This window comes from Choloepus didactylus, chromosome 2 (assembly GCF_015220235.1).
Source record: "Choloepus didactylus isolate mChoDid1 chromosome 2, mChoDid1.pri, whole genome shotgun sequence".
Lineage (NCBI taxonomy): Eukaryota > Metazoa > Chordata > Mammalia > Pilosa > Megalonychidae > Choloepus > Choloepus didactylus.
The window spans coordinates 36,822,271-36,847,807 of NC_051308.1; the positions used below are offsets into that span (position 1 = coordinate 36,822,271).

At 38.0% G+C, this 25,537-nt stretch overlaps 1 protein-coding gene across 8 annotated transcripts in view; it reads right to left on the minus strand.

Annotated features, from left to right (window-relative positions):
- Positions 1–1,129: 1,129 nt before the first annotated feature.
- Positions 1,130–25,537, minus strand: part of DISP1 (dispatched RND transporter family member 1) — a 273,352-nt gene continuing 248,944 nt past the window's right edge. For all 8 annotated transcript variants that reach the window (XM_037823286.1, XM_037823265.1, XM_037823271.1 and 5 more), the window contains 2 exons: positions 19,824–19,921; positions 1,130–11,147 (listed from right to left, as the gene is read on the minus strand). In XM_037823286.1, coding sequence (XP_037679214.1) covers positions 7,533–11,147; positions 19,824–19,921 — 3,713 coding nt within the window. In that variant the 3' untranslated portion in view covers positions 1,130–7,532. The remainder of the gene's footprint in view (positions 11,148–19,823; positions 19,922–25,537) is intronic.

The following is a 25,537-nucleotide window of genomic DNA, read 5'->3' on the forward strand; positions in this document are numbered from 1 at the left end:
AAGAAGTGTGTATTTGGAAGAACTGAGAGCAGGAACATGGATGGACATTTGCACACTGGTGTTTATGGAGGCAGTGTTCATGATTTGCAATGGGTGGAGGTGGCCTAAGGTTGCACTGACTGAGGAACAGAATGGTGAACTGTGGTGTGTGCATACAATGGAATATCGAGCAACTGCTTGGAGTGAAGCTGCGAGACACTCCATGAGGTGAATGGATCCTGTAGACAGACAGCATTTTGAGTGAACTACACCAGAAACAAAGGCAAAGACTATAATGCCTCACCAATGTGGACTAACTATAATGTGTAAGCTCAGAATTGAATCTTAGAGCACAGCCTAACAGGGAAATGCTTGTAATTGTGCCTGAGTCTCCCCGCGTCCTCTTTGTTGCTCAGATGTGGCCCTCTCTCTCTAACTAAGCCACCTTGGCAGGTGATCTCACTGCCCTCCCCCCGATGTGGTACCTGACTCCCAGGGGTGTAAATCTCCCTGGCAACATGGGATATGACTCCCGGAGATGAATCTGGACCCAGCATCGTGGGATTGAGAACATCTTCTTGACCAAAAAGGGGATATGAAATGAAACGAAATAAAGCTTCAGTGGCTGAGAGATTTCAAATGGAGTAGAGAGGTCACTCTGGTGGACATTCTTACATACTATATAGATAACACTTTTTAGGTTTTAATGTATTGGAATAGCTAGCAGTAAATACCTGAAATTATCAAACTCCAACCCAGTAGTAGCCTTAACTATGGAAGACGATTGTATAACAGTGTAGCTTACAAGGGGTGACAGTGTGATTGTGAAAACCTTGTGGATCACACTCCCTTTATCCAGTGTATGGATGGATGAATAGAAGAATGGGGACAAAGACTGAATGAAAAATAGGGTGGGATTTGGGTGTTGTTTTTTACTTTTATTTCTTATTCTGATTCTGACTATTTCTGGGGTAAGGAAAGGGGTCAAAAATAGATTGGAGTGATGAAGGCATAACTATATGATGGTATTGTGAACAGGTGATTGTATACCATAGATGATTGTATGGTATGTGAACATATCTCAATAAAATTGAATTTAATTAAAAAAAAAAAGAGTGGTGGCACAGAGAGACAGATTGGAGTGGGATAAAGTTTTTATTATTGAATTATTTGCAACAAACATACACACTGAACACATACATGTGCACACATTTATATACATACAATATATACAGTATTTGTAATATAAGCAAATATACATATAGCATAGATATGACATGGCACAGGCTAACAGAGGATCTCCTGCTCAAATCTTTGCAGGATGTGCTTTAAAGGATAGAAAACAATGACGTCTTAGTTTAAGAACTATTGGGATAGTAATGTTTACCTAGTAGCTTTTTGTAAAGCTCTCTAATATGCCTCGTCTCATTTAATCACTGCAACCCTGTGAGGTAGGTATTGTCAGCTTTAGCTTATAGAGGAGAAAGGTGAGGTACTAGTAAGTGTCAGGTCTTGCTCTTCAACCTAGGTTTTTGTCTTTTAAATCCAAATCTCTTGATTTTTTTTTAGGCTCTGCCTTCCACAGGGGTGATTCTATAATGCTTGAGACTATCTGAACACTAATTTCTACATTTATCATGTCTCCCATTAAAAAGAAACAAAACAAAAAACTCTTGTTTGCACCATTACTTACTTTGGAGAGCCTTTTGGGGTGCATCGATTTTGACTTTAAGGCCTGTAGTTTTCATGAAAGCCAGGGCTCTGTGTTGTCAAGAGGCCTGTCTCAGGGCCCTGAGTGCAATGGGCTTTCAATAAAGTTCCATTCCTTTTAAACACAGTTGGGTGCTGGGGAGAATCTTTGCTCTCAAGGAGTAGTCTAGGGAGGGAGACGGATAAATAATCAGACAACTGTAATCTAGGGTGATGGGTGCTTGGTGTGAGTGAAGCCCGAGGGCTCGTCCCCTCCCTAGCCCAGTGGAGTGGTGGAGTCCCTGCAAGGGAGGTTACCCACGGTTCCCATCAGGATAGCCCAGAGCACTGAAAAGACTGAGCAGCTAGTAGCCTGATTCTCCCAAGACCCAAACATGACATAAAAACCAGAGAACAGAAAATCTTCCCTCCACCTCTGCAGGGACTCAAGATGAATTCTCCTACCCCCAGATGGTTTGTAACAGTCAACCTATGGATGAGAAAAAAAATCACAGTTTTTGTTTCCAGAGCAGGATTTGTGCCTAAATCGGTTTTCTGATTTGAAGGAAGGATTGAGCTTTGTCTCAAGGTGGGCTTTTCCAAGCTCTGCTTACTCTCTGATGGTAACATGTAGAGACTTACCACTGCTAGAGCCTGTGACATGATTGGCAGGGAAGTCATTCACAGGAGGAGTCTCTCCTCTCCCTGCCCATCAGAGCTGAGGGCCTCTTTTTAGGGTGGTACAAAGACATTCAAGTTGGGACCTGTGATAGAATTACTCAGCAACTTCTATTTCCATCTGATATATACAACTAATAAAACATGCACTATTGAGGAAACTAAATGCAAAGAAAGAGATCAAGCTCTAGAAAAGAATAGACAGTGGCAAATAAAAATGTTATCAGAGATACTCCCCAAAGCCTTTCCTCAGATTTCTGCATAAAAAGAAATTTCACCTGAGGGAAGGTGAAGCTTGTGGCGTTGCACACCTCATCCTTTTCAGGCTACACTGAATCGAGCACTTGATTGCTGCCGGAATGTAGAGAAATAGAAGTCACTTGCAGACCACAGGGATTCCCAACACAGAATAATGGCTCTAGTGAAGTGGGGAGCATCAGAGAAAGACCATGTTTAAGACTATTTAAAAATAGGTGCTATTGAATCGTTTTCAACCAATATTTGAAACATCTGGTAAAGTTTTGCCTAGAGATAATCCTACTGGACCCTTTTTATAATGAGATTTGTAATGATCACATTATGTTGCAAAGATAGTAGTAACACCACAGTGGTTTTTTTAAACTCTAGAGGTCTGTTTTCTTAGGCAGGCTAAATGGGCTCTTTGTAATCTTGTTTACATTACTGGTTTACTTGGCAAATCCTTTCCTCTTTAAATAGTGCAAAGCTAAAGTCTAGTTCATTGACCAGAATGTCCAATTAAGAGGATAGAGGTTAAGCAAGTTTTACTTTGATCATCACTTTGTCTCAAATTAAAAACCAGCTTGTATAAGAACTTTATTGGCTTCCAAAGAAAAGCATTTCTTGCTGAAGATAATCTGCCCTTCATTTTTTAGGAAGGTATAGATTACATTACAGAAAGGCATGTGAAAAAAATACAGGATTTTAACTGGTAAACATTAAAATTTAGCTCTTCTAGCTGATTTCAGAGCATGAAGTTTAATTCCTGGGATAGTCACAGGGTCAGGAATATCACAGTTACTAATTAAAGCACAAAGTCAAGAAATGAGCTCCATGTTAGGTGTTAGAAGTATTGACTGATACTACAAATGTTGGCTTAAATCGCTTCAGAGGAAAGCATGTACTCTATAGAGTTTCTCTTGACAAGTTGGGCCACCGACTTGTCTTCTTACTCAAAATAAGATGTATATGGATTTCCAAGTTACCTAAAATAAAATCCCTGAAGAACGCCCAGGCTAGGCCTATGATTTCTGAAGGCAGAACACCATTGCTTTTATTCCACGGCCCCTCCCTAAGATTTAAAACAACAGGCACACCCCCAAAATCTCAGGAAAGAGAATGTTCGTGTAACAAATGTCCCTCAGGCTCCAGTAGGTTATAAGCTGTGAGCTGGTGGCACTGCTGTTGCTGATGGCCTGCTTTAACTGACGGCTTAGGGGAGCAGACGGAAACTGTATCCTGGCTGTTCAGTGAGTGGTTCTTGTGTGTGTGCTTTGGTTTCCAAAGCTAATTAAAAGAGAAATGGCACATTTTTTCACTCAAATCCCAAAATTAGAGCAGTTAAGACATAAGATTTTACCTACGCTATGAATATTCCTTACTTGTCTTTTTTCTATTTATTTAATGCAGAGATGTGAAACCAGAGTGTACGAAAAAAAGCATTAATGAAAGTGGTAGTTCTATAAAGAAAGCATTGTAGATTCATAAAACAACAATTGGAGATAAACATTAAATGCCAGCAAACATTTTGGAAAGGTCTAATATGGTTTAAAGGGTATTTGATGTTCCTTCCTTCTGCATTAGAAAAAAAAAATCTCATGATTTCAATAAATGTCTACCTCCGTGGCTGTGTCTAAACTTTATGAAAGAACCCCAATTGAGTCTTTAGATATATATATTTTTTTTATTACAGAGGTTTAATTTTTTCTTTTGGGATGACTGTCCTCATTAAAGTGAAAAGTTACAGCTGATTTCAAAGTCATTGTTTCCTTACAGTTCATTCACAAACTAGCATAACTGCTAGCAGAAAGATGGTTTACATGAGAGATAATGTGAACCAGGAACATTTCCTAATCTTTCTTAAGACCACATTTGTAAAAGCACTATTCAGATTGCTTGTTGCAAAAGTTTTAACATTTAGAATGATTGAAGCTGGGACATAAATTATTGTAATGAAATTTAATAGCAGCTCAGCATAACTTTAAAGAATATTGTTTTAGGAGGTGCATTTTACAGTAATTCCACACAAGAAATGAATATACACAGATGAAGCCATATAGGTATTTCAAACAATACAGCTCTTCTCTGTGAAAAATTTCTTGCTCTTGGCCAATTTCACATTTCCAATCAAATACTGATTTAAAAAGTGACCTCAGAAGGAAGAAATCAGGAACAAATTTGATAAAAAGGACTTGAAACCTCAAAGGAAAAGCCATTTGGATCCACAGAAAGCATCCCACAGGGTTAAAGTAAGGAAGGCCCCCCACCCCCCAAACCGCATTCTGCCATTTTCCCCTGGGCCTGCCTGTTTTCTCAGTTGCAGTAACAGACGGTATGCAAATCCTTCCCATAATCAAATTCCTTCCAAGTAACAGATACTTCAGCAGTGGGGGAAAGGGCTCTTTTCCCTTTGTGTAATTTAACCTCTTATCTGCTTTACAAATTTTCTAGAAGAGGACAGTGGAGGAATTTTCTTTGTGAAACAGAACTAGACATAATGATCCTTTAATGAGGAATTTTAAAAAAGGTGTTTGAGTCCCAGTAAATGAATTGCTCAAAAACCCCTGCATGAAAAAGGAAAATAGTCAATCCAAAGTCCATAAATAAAATAAATGTGAAAAGGGTTCCTGACCACATTCACGGTTCAGGGTAACTAAGCAGCACTGGGGGGATAGGCCCCTCCGGCCTCCTCAGGCCCAGCAAGAGCAGGTTTGGAAGAAGATCTGACAGCAGCAGCTAGACGGAGGCCCCGAGAAAAGCCCTGAGACGTATCCCTTCCTTTAATAAGTTCCTTTCATTCCAGTTTTTCTTTTCTAATTAAATGACATTTAGCTCACATGAATGTCTTCCTATTTGTAAAGAAATTTGTGTTTCCTCTTGCACGTAAATTCAATGTGTCTGTGCCCAACAAAAGAAGTGGTTTGAGGCCACTACATTTTTACTAGCCAACTTTATGGTTATCAATCTCAGAAGATAAAAAAAATCTAGTGTTGGGTTTTGTGAGTTCTATTTTCGGTGTTCCCTTCTCCCCGTTTACCCCACTTTAACAGAATTAAGTGAATTGGGCATGAGCATACAGAAACATAAGGTTCTGAACTTCAGTGTAGAAACTAACTGGTCTGAAGAGGCAGCTTAGCAGCAGTCCATGGGAGAGACCTAGTGGTTTTAGTTCCCTCTAAGCTGCATGAGAGTCTGCTGTAATACTTGAGCCTAAAGTTATTTCCATCTATAAGTGAATTAACAGGCATACCAACCAATCTCCTTGGGGCTGGCCATCCTCCCGTGCCGTATCAGAATCTGTTTTGGGTTCCACACTCGGAGAGGGAATTCAACAAACTTACTTATCCAGAGGAGACAATTAATTGCTCCGTCAGGCAAAAACAATTGTGTGAACTGGGGATATGAGTGGGAGGACGTGATTACTGTTTTCAAATATCTGAAGGGCTCCCATGTGGCAGAAAGATCAGAGATGTTTGTTTTCATTTTAGAGAATAGAATGAAGACCAACTTGTAGAAAAACTACAGGACAAAAGTGCAACCAAGGTAGACATGTTACTTGTCATTGAAGTATTCCAGCAAAAGCTGGAAAAGCTACTTAACAGGAATATGGTTTGGTGGAGGTGAGTTGGATTCAATGAACCATAAGATTCCTTTCAAATCCACACAGTTTTTATAAGGCCCTACAATAACATGCAGATATAACTTGAAAAACTATTCTTAGAAAAACATAAATGTAACTTTTGAAAAGAATGCTGTATTTAGAAATATTTCCATGAGTTTTATTCAGAGGATCCAATTTGAGACAGAAGCACAGGAAGAAGCAGAATGCAGCTGAATTCTCTTCCTGTGGGGCTGTAATGCACTTAGTATCAGGTGACACTCTGTTATAAGGGCTATGCCACCTGAAGCATGCTCCAACAGCTCAATTACTAGAGACTGATCTAACATAAGATACACAAGTGCCATTTAAGATGCTGCCTGAAGGCTTAACATTTCCAGGTGTTAGTTGCACAATAAAATCATCCTTACAAGTCTTTTAAACACTGCTTTTAGCTCACCAAAACACAGGAAAAATAAGATGTCTGACATGTTCCGTTACGGACAAAGATAGAAGTAAAACTTTTCATAAAACAAATTCCCTTACACAAAATGCTTCAAGAGACGAGGATCTATCTGGCCAGGACCCATCTTTGCAAAACATGCAACAAATCCTGTGAAGTTCAGTACTATTTTGGATCACCCAATATCTCCATTCATGTTCTTCTGTATCACTAATATAATTGTTAGTTGATAAGAGATGACACCCATGACTCCTGTGTTAATAGATGCAATAACAGAATATATGCAAATTTTGGCTAAGGTGGAAAAAATACCAATCTGGACATAAATGTGTCATCAGCCTCATGTAATGTCTACTTATACAGAAAGGTGGAAGGCACTATTAAAATACTTGTTAATTAATTTTTGAATGAGGCCTCACCCAAAATGTAAAACATTATTAATGCTGGAGCCCAACTGAACTGGCTCTATTACAACTAAGGCAATTCCTAGTATTTACGGTGAGCAACCAAAAGTCCTGACCACTGCCAACCAAATGCACCAGAATAAGGATATTAGGTAAATAGGATTGCTCAGGAGAACTGAAACTTCTATGTATTTCAAACTCCAATTCCCTGGTGAGGGAGAATAGTGAGAAAGAATTGTTTTTCAAGCTGGCTATAAATGTAAAAAAGCAAAAATTCATTTTGAAAAAATAAAGCCCAATAATCAACCAACACTCATTAGATGTGTGCATTTGTTCCCCGAGGTTTGTTCTATATTCCATAATTTTTAACAAAGTGAAACATGCTTGTTCCTGCATTTTTGAGCTCACTTTCTAAACTTCCGAGTTTCACTACCATTTTGAAAGAAAAATTGAGGCACTGGTTCTGAATGTAATGCTATATTTATTAAAGTGTTTTTATTAGCAAGCTTTCACCAGAAAGTTCTGAATGTGTTAACACTGCAGGCACATTGGCTTCAATGTTTGGCATGTGACAGTCCACAGAATTGCACTTCACTCTCACAATTCTGCGACAACTTTGTGGATTGTTTCGGCAGGACATGTAACCAGCCTCCCCTATTAAATGGGTAAATATAAGTTTTGGTTCACTCAGATTTAAATGTTCTGAACTCACAATCACATCAGTCTGTGACAAGTTCTGTTCCACTTTCCTTTCTGCTTTGTTTGTCAGAGTCACTAAACTAGAACCCTGATTTTCAGTCCCTCCAATACCCTCCATATTCCCATTGTCTCTATTTTCACAGAATTCCCTTTGGTTATTCTCAGGATCACAACATGCTTTTATTAAAGATCCAGTGCTTCTGCAGACAACTGATGAGGACTCTGCCATCTTTGGAAGATGCTCTTCTATGCTCTGAAGACTGTGGACACTGGTCTTACCAATTTTTTCTTGGGTCTGAATATGCTGGACTGGGTGAAGGAAAAAATTCCTAGGCAGAGAATTCTGCATTCCAGGTGGCTTCACTCGCCCCTGTAGGCAGGGACACTGGTGGAAGTGTGGGATGGGATGTACAAAGCCTTCCGGGACGTGGTGTGCAGTCTGCAGAGGAGCTATGCCATTCTGGATCTGGACAAAGCTGCTGGCAGTGGGAGCACACTGGTGGCACAAGCAGTCACCCAACTGCTGACAGGAGTGCAGGCCATATTTCAAATGTTTGTAGGCATTTGGGCAGCTACATCTCCGATTCAGAGAGAAGAACTGACATATGGTGTGCTGTTCCAGAGAAGACTGTAGCAAGGCAGAGTTAGAGTCACTTCTAGTGCTTTTGTTCAGTTCACTGTTGTAAGTGGCATGTACAGGCATCCCTAAATTCTTTGCTTGGCTGTTGAAAAATTCAGTGCAGATTTGGGTCTCTTCATAATTTGTCTTTTCAGAAGCATTGCAGCTGTGGGATGCCAGAGGTTCTAATTCATAAAACTCATGCTCCATTTCAGATTTCTGGTCCCTGGGATCTAAATGGTATGCATTCATGGTACATGTTTTGCTTTGTCCCTTGTCACCAGGACTTGTAGACAAGGCATGGGAAAAGGCACTGCATTGTAGTTTTTTAGGTAAAGGAATCTGACCACAGGTTCCCTGTGGTCCAAGGCACAGGCACATACACTGGAAAAAGAAGGTGGCAAAAGCCCAACTGATGCACATGATAAGCATCATGAAGGTGCCCAGTTGGGTGTAAGCTAGAACCGTGGAGGGCATCATCATGGCCCCAGCCACGAAAGTAGTCAGAGCAGCCATTGCAATAGCAGAGCCCATGCGACTAAGAGAGAAGATAACCTTTCCTTCCCGGTCGGGGTCTGGAGCTAAGCGGTAGGCAACCCCATAATGGACTGCAAAGTCTACGGACAAGCCAACTGCAACAGAAATGGTGACAGACTCCAACACATTGAGCTCCCAGCCCAGCAGGACCAGAGAACCAACAGTAACAAATATAGTTCCAGCTATTGAAATTATGGCATAAAGGCTTATTATGATGTTCCAAGTTGTAAGCAGCATCACACTAAATGCAACGGCAACAGAGAGGCCCATGGCAATGAGGGTGCCATCGGAGAGGCTATCCTGAAGGTCATAGAACTCCAGATTGCTGACAAACCAACCATTGCTGAGGCCTTCTGGGGCAGAACTCAGCTCATTTGAAATCCACGAGTCCACCTCTTTATAAAACTGATGCATCTTTTCATAAGCCAGGGTGAAGAGGTAGGTACTTTGGAACTCTAGCACTACTGCTCTGATAGTATCATTGATATCAAACCTTGGACCTGGGGTTTTGCTGTCCAAATGGTAGCCCGTACTCCTTTCCAGCTCCATGATGGCTCTCTTGATGTACAGCTCAAAAATCTCTTGCTTGTAGGGAAAGCTCCAGTGGCTGCAGCATGGATACAGGGCAGTCTCATCACAGTCCTGGTTTTCCATCCACTGATTGAATGTCTCAATGAAGCAGCTGGTGAAGTCCTGTTCATCAGTTTGGTAAAAGAATGTTTGATTTCTCAGTTTCTGACAGAAGTGCAAAATCCAGACCTGGGAAGCTGGGCTTGCAATGTTAAAACTGCTATCTAACGTCAGCTTCCCTTTACTCTTGGGATTTAATGGATTGCCATTGTCTTCTGGGGACACACCCCAGATTACTGTGATGGGCATGTGGAGCTCCTCTCCATGGTGAACACGTTCAAACATGAAAAGCTTTTTGTACTCGGCATCATAACGTTCAAAAGGGTGAGATGACCTGAACACCTGGAACTCAGATAACTCCAGTGAGGGCAGCTTCATCTTTGGATTTATACACACAATGTAGGCTCCACCTATGGTCAAGGCAAGGAACCAGCACAGCCAAAGGTAGCGAAACTTAATGACAATGCATGGCAATATTTTCTCAAAGAAAATTCGAGATGCCTCTGAAATGGCAAAAATAATTTTGTGGCACTTCTGGCAAACAACTGTCCAACAGCTTTTGTTATCATATATTTGCTGCTGGGGCTTTCGGAAGCAACTGAAAATGTTGAGAAGATATCGTTCATGCAGTACAACAACTGCTGGAAGCCATGTGACCATCAAAACATAATTCACCAATATAGCTGTTCCTGCATAAACCCCAAAGCATCGGATTGCGGTAATATTGCTAACATAGTTAGCATAAAAGGCAGCTGCAGTGGTAAAACTGGTGACGAACATGGAGAGGGCGGCATGTTGCAGGGTGATGCTCACTGTTTCTGAAGTTTCTGCATGAGGCTTGTCAAACTTGGTGTAGTTCCAAACGTCACACAGGACAAAAGCATCATCTGCTCCAATTCCAACCAAAATAATGAGTGCAGTGAGATTCATAAAAGGAAAAAATTCAAAGTTAAATACTACACGATAGAGAAAATAAGAAACAATCAAGGAACTGATTATTGCAAACATTGTCATCAGAGTGATAAACATGGACTTAGTGTAGACACACATGACTAAAAGGACAATCACAATGGCTATGGCAGGATACACAGTATCCATCAGAAGATAATCTTGAAACAAAGTGTGTTTGATACCAAACTCAATCCCAGTGACGGTGGTTATGCCATCAGAAGAGTTCCAGTTTTCGAAGTTGTCCAAATAAATGTTCATCATGCTTTCTCCTTTCTCTGTGGGAGAGAAGAGCATGCTATACTTTAAAGCTGGCATGGGATACTCAGCTGTCTTTGGGGTCATAAAGTCTTTGTCCACCAAGTAATGGAGGATCTGGTACACGGCATTGTACTTGGTACATTTTCGAGGCACATTGGTGCACTTGAGCTGATCCTTTCTTCTGGCCGCCATGTCCCAGCAGTCTGGCCCCAGAGTGCCATTTTGGTAGTGTTTGGCACAGGTCCGAAGCAGTTTCAAGGTATGAGAAATGTCACGCTCGACGATTTTCTGACAGGATGATCTATTGTTCAGAATGGCGATGTAGTTTCCCAGGGTCCAGCTGGGGCAGCAGGAAGCAGCAGTGGTCCTCTGGCAGAGATCACCAAACTGAGGATGAGATCTGATCTGCAGACAGAGACATGCAGAAGAACTGGAGTTTATAATCAGTCCCCTGAAAAGTCTGAATAGAGGTGGCCTTGAAGGACAGAGCAAGTTATAGCAGTTAAATAACCATCCTCTTAAATTAGGTATCATTTGATTACAAGATGAGATTTCTCTCCAAAAGTATCTCAATTACAGGGTACTCTCTAGGTTTACCTTATTTTGAACAGCAAACCATGGACTGGGGATTACATATATGTGGGAAACAACCACAATCAATGTTAGTTTGGTTTAAAAAAGGAGATGAAATTAACAGCTATTCAGTTAATGAACCTTTTGAAAATCACTTTAAAAAGAAATAAAGAGGATATGTTGTGAAGCTGAGGTATGTACACCTACAGACTTAATTAAGAAAACAATTGTCCAATTGATACATGAAACAGCTTTGCCTAAAATCTCTGGTTATCAGCATAAAATTTTTGGTGAAAAAGGTACTATATCTCAATCAACTTAGTTGGAAGCAAAGATTTAACATCTTAGAAAACTGTAAGGAGAGTCAAAAAGTGACATCAAACGTTCATGAAAGATTTGCTATAAAATTATTTTCTGAAATACAAGTGAAAAAGAATAATTTTTCTAAATTAAAATTTATTTATATCTAATTTTAAATAAATACATACACCTTAGTTAATAAATTGAATACTTTAAGCAAGAATTTAATTGTTTCTTCCACACTCTTAATAGTTCATTCAAATAGGCTAAAACTCTCTTTTGGGGAACCTTCTCTTTTGGTAAATGGGAGGTTATTGTATAGTACAAGCTTAATGTGGGTAGTATTTCATTTAGAGAATGGCATTTCTTCTTATGGCTGTTCTTGTAACAAAAGAATGAAAAAGTGTCCCATTACCAGCATTACAGATTATGGTGAAGCGTGCACAATTTCATTGCCTTCAAATCTCTAAATTAGATGAATGGTCCTCTTCCCCAAGGGTGAGAATAAGAAATATTCTCCTTCTCCTGAGCCCATCCAGAGACCCAGAGACTTCTCTTTAGAAGTACCAGAGCTAAAGATGACCCAGTCCGATCAGTTTTCCTCCTCTTTGTTTATCAAAGGCTGTTCAAGAGAAGAAAGCCCAAAGTTCAAAAAGGACGTGAATTTTTTTTCAAGTAGGATTAAAAATATTCTTTACCTTAATTAAATGAGACTTCAACAATCATGTGTTAAAACGTCTTCTCAAAGAAGAGAAGTTGGCACAAATCATCTCTTTGGAACTTGGGACTTATCTAAGACCCAAGTTATTTATAATCCCCTAAACTCAACAATAGAGAGATCAACAAAACCAAATGTTGGTTCTTTGAAAAGATCAACACAATCAACAAACCTTTTAGCTAGACTGACAAAAAAAAAAAAAAAAAAAAAAAGAGAGAGAGGATACAAATAACTAAATTAGAGACAAAAAAGGGGATATTACTACTAACTCCACTGAAATAAAAAGGAATACAAGGGGATATTATGAACAACTGTATACCAACAAATCAGATAACCTAGATGAAATGGACGAATTCCTAGAAACACACAAACTACCTACACTGACTCAAGAAGAAACAGAAGATCTCAACAGATTGAATAAATAAAAAGACTGAATCAGTAATCAAAAACTTCCCAGCAAAGAAAAGTCCAGGATCAGATGGCTTCACCGATGAATTTCACCCAACATTCCTAGAAGAATTAACACAAATTCTGCTCAAACTCTTCAAAAAGTTGAAGAGGAGGGAACACTCCCTAACTCATTTTTGAGGACAACATTACCCTCATACCAAAGCCAGATATAAATTCAGTAGAGTGGCAGGGTACAAGATGAACATGCAAAAGTCAGTAGTGTTTTTATATTCTACTAATGAACAATCTGAAGAAAAAATTTAAAAAATTCCATTTAAAAAAGCAATTAAAAGAATGATATCTAGGAATAAATCTAACTAAGGATGTAAAGGACTTGTAACTGAAAACTAAAGACATTGCTAAAAAAACTCAAAGGAGACCTAGATAAATGGAAGGACATTCCATGTTCATGGACTGGATGAATAATATTTGTATAAGATGTCAATTCTACCTAAGGCGATTTAGAGTCAATGCAATCCCAACCAAAATCCCATCAGCCTTCCTTGCAGAAATGGAAAAGTCAATCATCAAATTTATGTGGATGTGTAAGGGATCCTGAATAGCCAAAGTCATGCTGAAAAGGAAGAAAGAAGTTGGAGGATTCACACTTCCCAATCTTAAAACTTATTACAAAACCACAGTAGTCAAAATAACATGGGACTGACGCAAGGACAGACATATAGACCAATGAATCAAATTGAGAGTTCAGAAATCAACCCTCAAATTTATGGCCAACTGATTTTTGGCAAGGGTGCCAAGTCTACTCAATTGGGAAAGAATAATTTCTTCAACAGATGGTGCTAGGAAAATGGGATGTCCATATGCAAAAGAATGAAAGTGGCCCCCTACCTCACACCTTATACAAAAGTCAACTCAAAATGGGTCAAAGACCAGAATATAAGAAATAGCATTATAAAACTCCTAGAAGAAAAAATAAGGGAGCATCTTCAGGACTTTGTATTAGGCAATGGTTTCGTAGACTTTACACTCAAAGCACGAACCACAAAAGATAAAACAGATAATTGGGACCTCATCAAAATAAAAAAACTTTTGTGCATCAAATGATTTTCTCATAAAAGTAAGATGATAACCTAGACTATGGGAGAAAATATTTGGAACCACATATCTGATACAGGTTTAATTTCTAGAATACAGAAAGAAATCCTACAACTCAACAACAAAAATACAAGTAACCCAATTAAAATTAGGCAAAAGTCCTGAATAGACATATCTCCAAAGAAAATATATAAATGGCCAAAAAGCCTATGAAAAGATGCTCTCAACATCATTAGCCATCACAGAAATGCAAATCAAAACTGTAAGATAACACTTCACATCCACTAAAATGGTTACTATTAAAAAAAACAAAATTACAAGTGTTGGAGTGTGAAGAAATATGAGCACTCATTAATTGTTGGTGGGAAGGTAAAATGGTGCAGCCCCTTGGAAGACAGTTTGGTGGTTCATCAGAAAGCTAAGTATAGAACTACCACATGACCACACAATCCCACTTCTAGGTATATACCCCAAAGAACTGAAAACAGGGACTCAAACATTTATTTGCACACCAATATTCATTGTGGCATTAACTCACAATTGCCAAAAAATGGAAGCAATCAAAGTGGCCATCAACCAAAGAAAGGATAAATAAAATGTGGTACATACATATAGTGGAACATTACTCAGTTGTAAAAAGGAATGCAGTTACGATACATGTGATGACATGGATGAACCTTAAAGACATCATGTTCAGTGAAATAAGTCAGACACAAAAAGACAACTATTGTATGCCGTCACTGATATGAAATAATCAGAATAAGCAAACTCATAGAATCAGAAGCTAAAATATAGGTTACCAGGGGCCAGGGTCAGGGTAGGAAATTGGGAATTAATTATTAATTGGTACAGGGCTTCTATTTGTGGAGATGGAAAAGTTTAGTAATGGATGGTAGTGATGGCAGCACAACATTGTGAATGTAGTTAACAGCACTGAATTACATATATTTGAACGTGATTTAATGGGGACATTTTAGGTTGCATAAATGTTACTAGAATACAAACTAAAAGTTAAAACACAGGACTGAACAATACAAATGGTGAACCCTAATGTAAACCATGGACTATAGTCAACAGTACAATTATAAAAATGTTCTTTCATCAGCTATAAGAAATGTACTATACTAATGCAAGGTGTTAACAATAGGGTGGTGAATGGGAACTATGTATTTTACACATGCTTTTATTTTAAAATAAATGCTACTAGGTCACTGGGGAGCCAATCATCAAACTCAGTGGTGGTGTTGGCTGGCGTACAACCTTTAGAAAAACTTTTTTAGAGGATTCTTACAGGGTAAGAAATAAGGACAGAGAAAAGACATGGTGACTGGCACTCTTTAACTACCCTAAGTTGGATGCCAGCATCCTGAAGCTAAAGGAATGGAGCTCAGGGAATTATCCAGGCTCTTGGGGAGTTAGGCTACACATTCCAATTCATCCATCTATTAGTTCAAAAGAAAAAACATGTGCTGAGCACACATTCAAGATGAATAAGGCACAGTGATCTTTGTCTTCAAGTTGCTCACAGTGTGGCAGAGAAATAAGACAAGAAAATAAATAATTATAATTCAATGTGATAAGTACTGTATTATGTATAAAGGCCTAAGGGAACCAAAGGAGGGAGAGCCAAAGTATGTAAGTGTCGTGGGAAAGTGGCACTAACTTAGTCTTTTGTGACTGATGTAGCTAAATACAGATGCATATGTTGTGGCTTAAAGAGACTGGCAAGCAAACATCTTCATCTAGAAGGCAGCTATATTTTTGCTATATTTTTGGAAAAGGGATTCACAGGAATAATTTCAAAATCTTTGAAATTTATAAAACTAAAAATGGGGTTATATTTTTGAGGAATATAGCCCTTCTAATTCTAGTTACTCGCAAACTGGATGTTTTAGGGAATCATTTTGCTTATGTAGTTATGTCTTAGTGTACTGCCCTAGTTAAATAGCAGGGATGAAGTTGACTTAAAATATGGGGGTAAAGGCGGAGAAAGGAGAAGAAAAAGAAACAAGCAGAGTTTTTAATGATACCTTAACTTCTAAAAAACAATTGGCTCAGTCAGAAAAAATTTAAGAGGCTAAGAAAAGAATAAAGGTAGGAAAATTAAGCCCCTAACAGCAGGTTAAACTGACTGCTGGACTCTCCTTCCCCAAGCATCAAGACCTTAAAAGTTTAAGGGGAGCCTAGGCAGAAAAGAAAAAGCAAGGGCTTCAGTCCTCTTTACGATCAAAATCGGAAAACATTTCTGGGAACCTCTAAGCTTCGAGGGGGAGTCCAGCAGTCCATAGGTAACTGAGTAAACAAAGTCTCTGGCACCAAATTTTAAATCCGTGTTATAAGCTGATTTCTCAGAGCTCCAAGTTCTACAGTGTGTGAAAACCAAGAAAGGGCAAATGATCTTCAGCAGAATCAAGATTAGAGAAACATACCTCTGGTTACTAATGACTCTCTGCCACTGAGTTCCTTAGGATGTCAAAGGACAGAAAGAAGTCATTAAGAAGATGAGGGGAATCAACTGAGGTTCTTTTTGAAAGGGTCTGAGAAAACAACATTACTGTTAGGAGGCAGACAACAACATCAGAAACAGAAATGTTGGAAACCAATGCCTGTCTGAATTATGAGAGTTAAGTGGCATGTAATGGAAATGGAATCTGGAGTTTGAACTAACTATGCTGTAAATACAGGCAAGCGACAACTGAAACATCTGGTATCACTGAGATATTATACTGTTTACCAGACATTTTCTGGAGTCAATCCACCAGCAATTAAGCTCTTCTGCTGCATATCATTTTGTGTGTAGTCCATTCAACTTGATAGTTGTTCAAGAGCTTAAGTACAATAACTAGGATTTGGGGGGCAAGGGGAACAGGACAGGAAAGACTGCCAAGTAGTCTGAGGACAGTTTGTTCAAAACACCACAATAAATAAAAATCCTAAAAAGGTTTACAGCTGGGAGACTTGAAAAAAGTACCACAATACTCTGAAATCTGAACTCTTAATCATAATTTTTACTTCAACATTTCAGACAGATATATTATCTCCGTGAAAAAGGTTTATTATTCCGGGTTCATAGCAGAGTTTGAGATCGGTATATAAAGGCATTTGCAATTGGTAAATTTAATTGTCTAGGCTAAAATTATAACCTGTCAAAATTCTATGAGATAGAATTTTGGGCTCTTGAATATCTTTAAAGGTAATTTGTTGGGGCAGATCAGTAACTGGCCACACTGACCATTCAACTGCACATGTGTCTTGGTTCCATTCTTCAACTTTTCACAAAAGGACGTGACACTACCCTCTTCCCAACTAACTGCCAAAGCATACAGATATGCTCTTAGTCACTCATCTAGAAATACGTATTCCATATTTTTACCAGAGATTACAAACTTAAAATTCTCCTTGATCCTTATCATGAGTCCAGTAGTGAGAACAGACAAGGAGAGTACATTTGTTACTTTATATAGTGTAAATTTTATAAATGCATCAAGCCAAACCATTACAAAACCACATACTCAGATTTCATTGCTTTGAGCCCTCATAGGAATGCTTATGCTATAAGGTTTTCCTATTATCAGCCTACCTGAGATATGTTTTGCAAATCAGCTGAGATTCCATACTGTACCTCTTGTAAGGATGCTGTTAAGAGCTTTACATAACATCATAACAGTATTCTTTTATAAAGGTTACGGGAAATAGTCCTTTTCTGTCTTGGTATGAGAAAAAGCTTGGCTGCTTCTAAAAATCTAATAAGTGACCTTATTTATATGACTTCTGTCACTGATTGTGAATTCCTTTTTGGCCTGGCTGCCAAGGAGGATAGAGACAAGTTTGCAGCTTGCCACCAGAAAATGTATAGAATTGTGGGATATGCATTTATGTATGCTAAATTTTATCCTTAGCTTTATTATTTTCCTCCCATTATCTTCCTTTCATGTAATTCATTCAACTTTTTATCCTTTGTGTATTCCTTTTTTCAGCTATTTCAACATGCTGACTTTTATACGATGAAATAATATATTGCTTTCTTTTGTGAAAGCTGTAATGGCACATTACTACTTACTGGTTTTTGAATCTGAGTCCATTCAGAGTCTAGCATGTATTCATAGAATAAATTGCTAGCTCTGAAAACAAACAAACAAAAAGATGACTATTTGAGGTTCATTTGAGTGGAAAATGGCATATATAGTAAAACAAATAGTATAAAACAAAAAGTAGGTTAGATGATTTATTTGATTATGGAAGCATAAAGTATGGTAGATGAAAGCACAGACTCTGGTGTTAGACTTGGTTGGGTTCAAATAACCTGGATCTGCCACTTATCTCCCATGTGAACTTTCCTCATTTATAAAATGGACCAAACAATTTTATTAAACGCCTAACATTGTACAAGGATTAAATTAAATAGTTCATTAAAGTGTTCAGAATATTTCCTGGCACATGATAAATACCCAATAATTCAATCAATTCAGCATCGTCAGGGAAGGGAAGGACTGAAGATGAACAACAAAGGTAGAATAACAAGGATTAAAAGGAAAAGGAATTAATGAGCTGTTCTCATCCAACGTGTGTTTATAAAGTAACCAGACTGGCTTAACTTCTCATCCATTAAAAGTGTCAAAATTTCCAAGGTCACAGGCTTATTATGAGAGATGTCAAGTATTTAGCTTAGTGTCTTGCACATTAGTAAGTATTCTGTTCACATTTACCCCTTTAGAGGTAATTTCTTATATAAGCAGGGTCATAACCTGTGGCAAAGAGTATGCCTTCATAGTCTCCAAATAATGAATTGATTGCTGTAGAAGAGAAGAAAATATGGCAAATAAAAATTATCCATAGATTAAGAAACTTTGGTATATGTACACATGGTTTGTGGCTTTGGTTTATTTGGAGTTTCACAGAGGAAAGATGACACTCACAGAAAATCCTGATAATCCCAATTGGTAGAAAAGTTATTTTCATAATGTATAAAACTGCCTCTTGGAATGAAGAATAAAGTCAAGAGATCTGGGACCAACTAGGTGACTTGGGTAAGCCTTAGTTCTCAGAAGGAACTCATAAAACAGCACAGTGTGACTGCTACTCTGGGTTACCTCTCAGGGTCCTTTCTACCTACTATTCCATTAAGAAACACTGTTGATGAACAGGTGATTCCATCAGGTTGTCAGTCTATCTCTTAGCTTTATTTGATTTTTAACTAACCAGTGATTTTACATTTTAGAGTTATGCTAAAAACATAATGAGCTCCTTTTATACTCAGTTACTGTGCTTAGTCATGTCTATCAGTAATATCAGATGCAGTTTCTATGTGGAGAAACTGCCTCTGGAAACATGAAATTGACAGCTCTTCCAAGCCCAGAAGCGAGCTTTATATTTTCTGGTGCTGACATCCTTTTGGCTTTAGAAAAGACTAAGAGAGGAAGCATCTCCTCTTTTTGCATCCTTCTGTCTTCTAAAGCAGAAACACCTTTAGAGTTCAGAGTAGTCTAGTTTGGATTATTCTGGCCATTTACACAGCTACTGTATTTATGCCCTTTAATGTCCCCTTTCCCAGTCTGCACCCTAAATCTTCCTTTGAGGTCACAGGCCCATGGATTGCCAGAAAGGGAAGCATTTACTGCACAATTAAGATGCTGACAACTGCCTCGGGGGGAAATGTAGGGGAACAACGAAGCTAGACTAGTCCTTACTTTTGGGAAGGAAGGGAGGGAGGGAAGAAGCAAGAAAATACAACAAAAGAAGAAAAAAAAAGGAAAAAGTATGAGTGGGACAGAAAAAAAGAGTTCTTTATTAAAGAAGATGGCACGTTTTAAAGATGGGGAAACACAGAGACTTTGATCTGGGATCTGAAAGAATGGTGTTTACTCCTCAGTAGGAAAGCAACTTAGGTACTTTGATCTTCTGATCAGGCATCAGGGTCAGCAGTAGAAGAGTTCAATAATATATCCTTATTTGTGTTAAACAGATTTCAGTTTTACTTTACATACCCTTGAATTATCTACATTGCACATTGATTTAATTGCAGGTAAATTCCATAATGTTTCCCCTCCAGCTGAAGTAAATACCACTCTGGAATATCGGTCACCTGATGATATGAAAAAGAAAAGAAAAAGATTTATAAATTAATCATTTATTTCATAAGACTCAGCATTCAGAAACAATTCAAACTGGCAAGCCACATGGACAATTCAATGCCAGCAGGGAATCCTTTTCTTTAATGAATTCCAGGAGAAAATGTTGAAAAAAAAAAAAAAAGTATGGTTATAATGCTGTCTTAGCTCAAGGCCCTTCTCTACTCACTACTTCTTAAAATTATAAGAACTATATAACAAATCTATTTCTGATCAGACTACAATTAGGAAGAATAACACACAAGGATTTGCAGCAGGAAATTAACTGAATGCCTCCTGTTTAACTTCACAATGCCTTACCATAATAGTGTATGTGCCAGTTTGTATATATTATGTTCCTCAGAAAAAGCCATATTCTTTTATGCAATCTCATGGGGGCAGATTTGTTAATCTTTCTGATTAGGGTGTGGCCTCTTGATTGAGTGTTTCCATGGAGATGTGACTTACCCAAATGTGGGTAATGCAATCTCATGGGGGCAGATTTGTTAATCTTTCTGATTAGGGTGTGGCCTCTTGACTGAGTGTTTCCATGGAGATGTGACTTACCCAAATGTGGGTAATACCTTTGATTAGATTATTTCCATGGAGGCGTTACCCCACCCATTCAGTGTGGGTCTTAATTAAATCACTGGAGCCCTGTAAGAGCTCAGACAGAAGGAGCTCAGTGCTGCTGCAGCTGAGAGAGACATTTTGGAGATGGCCATTGAAAGCAGACTTTCGCTAGCCCAGAGTTTGCCTGAGAGAAACTAAGAGAACCCTCAGATGCTTAAAGAGAAGCATCCTGGGAGAAAGCCATTTTGAAACAGAACCCCGGAGCATCAGCTGTTCTGCAATGAAGATACCCTATTGTTGATGCCTTAGTTTGGACACTTTTATGGCCTTAGGACTGTAACATTATAACCAAATAAATACCGTTTATGAAAGCCAATCTGTTTCTGGCATTTCGCATAATGGCAGCATTAGCAAACCAGAGCAGTTATATAGTTGAAGAATGCTGCACTAGGAAATAGTAAGAATGGATTATGTGGGAGCTTCCTGGACCAAGATGGTGGTATAAGATGTACCATGGTGCTGTTCTCCCACAGAATCTTTGAATAACTACCCCAAACTGGCAGGGCCATTGTCTTCAAAACTCCAGAGAATAGTTAAAGGGTTGCAGTAACTGGGAAAGAGTCAAATCAATAAAATATTGCCTGAAAAAATGGTAGCTGCTCCTGGACCCCTTGCTGCCCCCTATTCCCCACTCCTACCCCATCACACTCTGTGCTGGGTGTAGAGCCAGGATGCATTCCCATTGTGGGTCTCTGGCCCTATTCCAGAGGGGGCACAGTAATCCCTATGCATATAGGTGCCCAAAAGTATGAAAGACTGAAACAGGAAACTACTCTCTGGTCTGCCCTCCCAAATTTGCCCTGCAGACAAATTCAGCTTGCCAAAAAAGCTAAATCAGCACAAGAAACAATTAACTTGAAGTGGCCTAGGGGAAAATATTACCTGCTTTAAGTCATACAATAGAGCACCCAGGAGGGAGTTATAAAGTCTATTTCACAGGGAATATGAGGGACCTTGGAATTCCTGTAAATGGGGACTCCCTCAGGTCACAAGCAAGTACAAGACTAGGACAAGACTCAGACTCAGAAAAAAAGAAGAGAACCCTACATTTCACATCCACCTTGGGCTGATCTTCTTGATAGAAGGGCCAACCTCTGAAGGTGACACCAGTCAAAGCAGAGCCAATTTGCAAAGACTGTGAAAGGTGTTTTTTTAGGTTTGTTTATTTTTGTTACCTCCTGGCACTCTGTCACATCACTAGCTAGTTACAAACTTAAAGGAATCCATAGCTCAGGGACTAAATCCTAGAGTTAACATTTAAAATATTAAAATATATGGTATGCAATAAAAGATAACAAGACAAACAAAGAAACAGGAAAGGATGGCCCATCCAAAGGAATAAGATAGCAATGCAGAAACCATCAATGAAGAAGATCAGACTTTGCACATACCAGACAAAGACTAAAAAAAATAATCCTCAGTATGCTCAGTGAGATGAAGGAAAACACAATAAAGAATGGAAGGATATAAGGAAAAAAACAATGAATGAACAATATGAGAACCTCAATGAAAAGACAGAAAAATATAAAAAGGAACCGAACAGAAATACTGGAGTTAAAGACCACAATAATGGAAATGGAAAATTCCCTAGAGGGTTTCAAGAGCAAATTTCTTCAAGAGCAGAGGAAAGAATCAGTGAATTTGAAGAAAAGACAGTGAAATGATTTAGGCTGAGGGGCAGAAGGAAAAAAGAATGAAAAAAGTGAACAGAGCCTAAGAAATCTGTAGGACACCATCATGCATACCATTGTACGCATTATGGGAATCTGAGAAGAGGAAAGAAGGGAGCAGAAGGAATGTTCAAGGAAATAATGGCAGAAAAGTTTCCTAAATTTAACAAAAGATACGAATATGCACATTCATGAAGCCCAAAACACCTCAAACAGTATAAACTACAAGAGAACCAGCCCAGACACACAGTAGCCAACCTTTCAAATGCAAGGACAAGGAACGAGTTCTAAAAGCTGCAAAAAAGCAACACATCACAAATAACGGAGTCCCAATAAGATTAAGTTCCAATTTCTTATCAGAAACCATGGCAATAGGCAGGCAGGGTGATGAAATATTTAAAGTGCTCAAAGAAAACAACTGCGAATCAAGAATTTTAGATCTGGTGAGGCTGTCTTTCAAAAATGAGGGAGAGACAAAGACATCCCCAGATAAAACAAAAGTTGAGGGAAACCATCACCACTAGACCAGCCCTACAAGCAGTGCTAAAGGAAGTTCTTCAGACTGAAAGGCAAGAGCAACTAGACAGAGGATTGAGAAGCATAAAGAAATAAATACTCCAATAAAGGTAACCAAGTAAGGATTTATAAAAGCCAGTACTATTGTATTGTATTTTTTGCTATGTAACCCTATTTTTTACTTCTTACAGTTTCTGAAATACAAATGCATAAAAAACTAATTATAAATCTATGACATTGGACAAACAATGTAAGAAGACATAATTTTTAATAAGTAAAACAAAAGGTGGGGAGATGGCAAAACGGTGTACATATACGCTACAAAGTTAGGTTGGTACCAAATCAAACATGACTGTTATGGATTTAGGATTTAAATTTCAGTCCCAAGGTAACCACAATGAAAATATATGAAAAATATATAAAGAAAGAAATGACAAGGGATTCAATACAGTATAATACAAAAGTCAAATAAAGACAAAAATAGGCATTAATAGAAGAATTAAGGGGCAAAAAAGGTGCAAGACTTGCAAAAAACAAATAACAAAATATCAGAAGAAAGCTCTGCATTATCAGTAGTGTGTTTAAATGTAAAGGGATTAAACTCTTTAATCAAAAGGCAGAGATTGGCAGAATAGATACTAAAGTATGACCCAACTATATGCTGTTTACAAGTGACTCACCTTAAACTGAAAGATACAAAGAGGTTGAAAGTGAAAACATGGAAAAAAATATACCATGCAAGCAGTAACCAAAAGAGAACTGGGATAGCTAACTAATATCAGATAAAACAGAGTTTAAGTCAAAAACTATTATGAGGGACAAAGAAGGTCACTATATACTGATAATGGGGCCAATTAAACAAGAAGACATAACAATTATAAATGCATACACACCTAATGGAAAAGCCCCAAACTATATGAAGCAAATATTAACAGATTAGAAGGGAAAAATAGACAGTTCTATAATACTAGTTGGAAACTTCAATATACCGCTTTCAATAATGAACGGAACACCTATACAGAAAATTAGTAAGGAAGTAGAAGACTTGAGCAATAATGTAAACCAACTGGACCTAACAGACATATATAGTATACTTCACCCAACAATCACAGAATACACATTCATCTCTAGTGTCTATGGATCATTCTCCATGAGAGATCATATATTAAGTCACAAAACAAGTCTTAATAAATTCAAAAATATTGAAGTCATACAATGTATCTTTTTCAACCACAAGGGAATGAAGCTAGAAATCAATTACAGAGGCCGAAATGAAAAATTCACAAATATGTGGAAATTAAACAATGTACTCTCTTAAACAACTGGTAGATCAAAGAGGAAATCACAAGGGAAATTAAAAATATTATGAAGCAAACGAAAATGAAAACACAACATACCAAACGTGGCAAGCACAAAAGTCAGTGCTGGGAGGGAAATATATAGCTCTAAATGCTTACATAAAAAAAAGAAGAAAGATCTCAAATTAGAGAGCTAACCTAATAGAAAAAGAAGAACAAACAAAACTCAAAGCGATCAGAAAGAAGGAACAAACAAAGAACAGAACAGAGATAAAAGAATCAGATAATATAAAAACAATAGAGAGAATCAACAAAAACCAAATGTTGGTTCTTTGAAAAGATGAATACAATCCACAAACCTTTAGCTAGAATGACAAAGGAAAAAAGAGAGAAGACACAAATTAGTAAAATTAGAAACAAGAGAGGGGATATTACTACGGACCCCACGGGAAGAAAAATTACTATAGAAGGGTACTGGTAGGCCACCAAATTATATAGTCTAAATGAAATGGACAAATTCCTGGAAACATGCAAACTCCTACACTGACCTGAGAAGAAACAGAAGATCTCAACAGACCAAGAACAAGTAAAGAGACTGAATCAGTCATCAGAAGCATCCCAACAAAGAAAACCCAAGGAACAGATATCTTCATTGGTGAAAAAAATGGTGAATTTTTACCATTAATTCCCAGAAGAATTAATACCAATCCCACTTAAACCCTTCTAAAAATTTAAGAGAAGGGAACACTTCCTAACACATACCATTAGGCCAACATCACCCCATGACCAAAGCCAAATAAAAAAACCACAAGAAAAGAAAATTCCAACCAATATCACTTATGAATATAGATTTTAAAAATCCTCAACAAAATTCTAACACATTTAATCCAACAGCACATTAAAAGAATGGTACATCATGACCAAGGTATGCAACATAAGAAAATAAATTGATGTAATACACCACATTAATAGAATGAAGGAAAAAACCCAAATGATCATCTCAATTGATGCATAAAAGACATGTGACAAAATCCAATACCTGTTCCTGATAAAAACACTTAAAAAACTAGGATTAGAAGGAAACTTCCTCAACATGATAAAGGGCATATATGTAAACCCCACCACTAACTTAATACTCAACTGTGAAACACTGACAGCTTTCCCTCTGAGATGTGGAACAAGACAACAATGCCCACTGTCACCAATGTTATTCAACATTGTTCTAGAAGTTCTAGCCAGAGCAGTTACGCAAAAAAAGAAATAAAAGGCATCCAAATTGGAAAGGAAGCAGTGAAACTTTCCTTATTTGTAGATGACAGGGTCCCATATATAGAAAATCCTGAAAAATCCACAACAAAGCTATTGGAACTCATAAATGAATTCAGTAAAGTGGCAGGGTCCAAAATCAACATGGAAAAATCAGTAGTGTTACTACATACTAGTTTGTAGTGAACAATCTGAAGAAGAAATCAAT